Source organism: Ctenocephalides felis, unplaced genomic scaffold (genome assembly GCF_003426905.1).
Source record: "Ctenocephalides felis isolate EL2017-DRISC unplaced genomic scaffold, ASM342690v1 CF-g0.4_SCAFFOLD_03571, whole genome shotgun sequence".
NCBI classification, from domain to species: domain Eukaryota; kingdom Metazoa; phylum Arthropoda; class Insecta; order Siphonaptera; family Pulicidae; genus Ctenocephalides; species Ctenocephalides felis.
In genome coordinates, this window is record NW_020539725.1 from 16,890,344 (window position 1) to 16,894,389 (window position 4,046).

A 4,046-nucleotide genomic window follows, 5' to 3' on the forward strand; every position below is an offset into this window, starting at 1 on the left:
ATGATATGGAGGTAATAAACCAAACCAAATATAATAAAATTCATTTATTTAAATTAAATATTCAAATTATATGTATTAAAAGAAACTATGGGTTGTTCTTTGCTGTTTTTTCACTAATCTAATCTTTGAAACGTAATGTTTACAAAGACTATTGATATCAATCAGTGAAATTCACAGAATATGTTATATAAAAATAATTGTAATTAAGTATCGGTAAATTTCTTTGTATTATAAACTCCTTTGTTGATACCGCTATCTGTTAAAGATTTGAGATTTATATCGTAACAACTTGATTTGTGTCGTAGATTTATCTACGTTGTTATTTTATCTCTCAACTTTTGCGAACATTTCTGCCGCCTGATATCGGCAGTTTTTTTAAAGCAAAGAGCATATTGAAATTTTTCAATTGAAGGGAATATTATTTCTAATTTATTATTTATTTAATAAATAGTGTTTAGGACTTAAATAGATTGATATATTTAGCTTAAACAAAACCTGTCACATATACACATACATACACACACATACTTTTTCCGAATTTGGTCTCATTCGATTCAGGATGACTTAACGTATTTTTATTCAAAATACGATTATTCTGTGCTTGTCTATACCTTAGAAATGATGTATGTGTATGTGTGTGTGCTTGGATACAAATTATCTTCGACGATTTCAGGAACACGGTTCAACCGATTTGAATAATTCCAAAAACATTTGGTTCCTATTGAAAAGGAGATGTGTTGATTAGTTTTTGGCCATAGCAGGTTCCAGCCGTTTCAAAGATACGAGGCAAAAATGTTACCAAAAATGGTAACTCAGTTTTTTAGAGAACAAACGAGAACGATTTCAATCATTCAAAAAACAGTTTAGTTGTATTGACAAAATAAACTGACTGAATTTTTGGGAAGGCAACGGTCAAGCATGATCAGAGATCTAGTGAAATAGGTGATCAAAAAGAGCTCAAAATTTTCAAATAATGTCAAAATATGAACAAAATTAAATTTTTCTAAAGAAATCTTTTTTTCAAAAATTCTCAAAGATCTAATTTTATTAATGTATTCAAATCAAAAAAATATTTTTAGAATAAATTTTTTGAATATAAATAAAAATTTGTTTTTTCAGAAATTAATTTTTGGTATTGAATGTTTCAGCAATTTGCCTAAACGCACAATACCATGCACCACTAGTTACGTTTATAATAAACGATTAAATCTTTTTTTTTTTAATTCTTCTTAGGGTAAGTTATAGTAATCGCAAAAAAATCTAAAATGAATTTTTTTTCAAAGGTTTCAAAGGTTTTTCAACATTTTGGTGAAGAAAAAATGGTAGGTGTGTGTATGTGTGCGTGTGTGTGCGTGCGGATACAATATTTTGTGAATGATTTTGAGAACACAGATCAACCGATTTGAATAATTCAAAAAGCATTCGATTCCTATTGATAAGATGGCGTGCTGATTAGTTTTTGGCAAAATCAGGTCAAACCGTTTCGAAGATACGGGGCAAAAAGTGCCTAAAAATGATATTTCTGTGTTTGAGAGAACGTCCGATTTGTTCTGATCATGTTTTCAGATATTTTATAAAGATTTTAATAATAAATACATATTTTGTTTAATTTATATACACAAAGTGTTTACCAACCACTTTAAAACAGTTATGCAGCGGGATTGCTTTAAAAAAATGATCACAATTTTCAAAAAATTTCAAAATATAAAAAGAAAATTCAAATTGTTCAAAAAGTTTTTTGTTAGTCTAGTTTTTAGTACGGGAAGTTCTAGCAATTTGTCTTAAGGCACGATGCCATCCACCACTAGTTAAAAATGTATCGGTAAATATTTTTCTTCATAAGATTTATACATACGCTCTGGCAATACTAAAGTTGAATTGACATTAAGCTGCAAGTTGGTATTAAGCATCATTGCATGACTATTCAGAAATAAATACTAATTTCATTTTGACTCAAAGAAATTGTTTTGTAGTGATATATTAATTTATAAAGCATATAAATATTGTTAATAAATAAATAATGGCTGCTGTAAATAGTGTAGTTGCACTATATCAGCAATTGAAAACAGAATGGGGGAAAAAAACACCCAACTTGGATAAATGCGGTAACCTTTTATCTCAATTAAAGGTACATTGTCATATAGATATATTAATATTCGAAACTAAAAAGAAACTTAATACAAAGTGTCTTGTTTTAGGTTGGACTAACACAATTAATGTTTCTTCCAACTTCTAACTCAGTTGCCTCTGAACAAGAGTTATTACTGGCGAGAGACATTTTAGAATTGGGGGCTCAGTATAGCATTTCAGCTAAAGATATTCCTTCTTTTGAGCGATATATGTCTCAACTTAAGTGCTATTATTTTGATTACAAGTAAGGTTATAATTAAAAGCATATAAAGCCATTTACACATTTCATCATTAATTCTAAAAATCAGAATTATTTTCATTTATATATATATATAGTATTTATTATTTACATTTATACCGTGTTACGAGTTAATTATAGAATAGCTTGGTGAAGATTGATAGTTACATGCTTGCTGCAGTTTTTTTAATACTTTAAATACTAATTGTACTACAATGAGTACAATTAACATTATTTATTAAATATTTTCTGGTACTGCTACTTCTACATATTTCTTAAAGTAAACTATTATATGTATATATATATATATATATATATATATATATATATTTACAAAATTCATTTATCTTTGTTTTATAATGATATAATATTTTTTAATCATCCTCAAAATATGAAAATTCAATTAGCAATTATTTTTTTTCAGAGGTAGATTACCAGAATCCGCATATATGTACCAGCTATTGGGCTTGAATTTATTATTTCTGTTATCACAAAATCGTGTTGCGGAATTTCATACAGAACTTGAATTATTACCAGCAAATATAATTCAAACTAATGCCTATGTGAGGCATCCTCTTGCTTTAGAACAATATTTGATGGAAGGAAGCTACAATAAAATATTTTTAGCAAAAGTATTAATCAATTACTTATGTAATATTCTTTTAAATACTGAATAATAAAATAAGTTTATTTTAGGGCAATGTACCAGCAGATAGTTATAACTTCTTTATGGACATTTTATTAGATACAGTGCGAGGGGAAATAGCAGCTTGTTTAGAGCGGGCTTATCAAAAAATAAGTTTAACAGAAGCTGCAAGACGATTAAATTTACCATCTCAAAAAGCAATAACGGATTATGGCAAACAAGTAATTAATAAATATTTATTATTAACATGTCTTTATTGAATGATAATGATACCATTTTTGTAGAAAAATTGGAAATTGGGAAATGATAAGTTTTTCCATTTTGGCAGTGCTGTAACAAAGAATGAAGATCCACTTCCTTCAATTGAATTGGTAGCTCAAACAATTGAATATGCAAGAGAATTAGAAATGATTGTGTGATTTATAACATACAGTAATATCTTCAGCTTTGTTCTATCTTTTGGACATTTAAACTTAATTTGTAATTGAATTGATATATTAATAAATAAGAGTTTGTATTGATATGCTATTTTAATACCCACAAGCATACATACATATTTAATTTATTTATTTATAGTTTCAAGTACATTTTCTTGTGGAGGCATGAGGTTTGTCATTTTTAAATCATTGTAAAAAAGGCATGCTCAATCAATTTTTAACTTTTTTATCAATGTTACAAGAAAGTAAAAACAAAAATAGTTTTTTTGAGTTTCTCGAGTTCTTTGAAAATAGCAAAGCACTACTACAATACTCTTCTTTTATCTATGCAGCAAAGATTGAAATTTGGTAACGAGACTAGAAGAAGTTTATAAAAATCTCAAGTACATCAGCTGATTTAGTTGTAGTAATCAACTAGTTTAGTAGAACTCATAAAATTGTGGGCATTTCTATTGAAAAAGCCAGTTCTGAGAAAAAATAAATTTAAAGTTTATCAAAAAAATGGAAATATAAGAGGATTATCTATGATAATTTATCATAGTCAAACCTGTATCTCCCAAAATAATTCAAATTTTTAAAAATTCTCTCATACACA

At 27.3% G+C, this 4,046-nt stretch overlaps 1 protein-coding gene across 2 annotated transcripts in view; it reads left to right on the forward strand.

Moving 5' to 3' along the window:
* The window catches only part of LOC113384920 (26S proteasome non-ATPase regulatory subunit 8-like), a 5,361-nt gene extending 1,908 nt beyond the window's left edge, over window positions 1–3,453 (forward strand). The window contains exons 1-5 of one of the 2 annotated variants that reach the window (XM_026622696.1): window positions 1,911–2,128; window positions 2,199–2,374; window positions 2,793–3,000; window positions 3,065–3,235; window positions 3,299–3,448. In XM_026622696.1, coding sequence (XP_026478481.1) covers window positions 2,021–2,128; window positions 2,199–2,374; window positions 2,793–3,000; window positions 3,065–3,235; window positions 3,299–3,433 — 798 coding nt within the window. In that variant the 5' untranslated portion in view covers window positions 1,911–2,020 and the 3' untranslated portion in view covers window positions 3,434–3,448. Of the gene's footprint in view, window positions 1–1,910; window positions 2,129–2,198; window positions 2,375–2,792; window positions 3,001–3,064; window positions 3,236–3,298 lie in introns of those variants that run through there. The other variant, XM_026622697.1, reaches the window with a different exon arrangement.
* The last annotated feature ends 593 nt before the right edge of the window (window positions 3,454–4,046 follow it).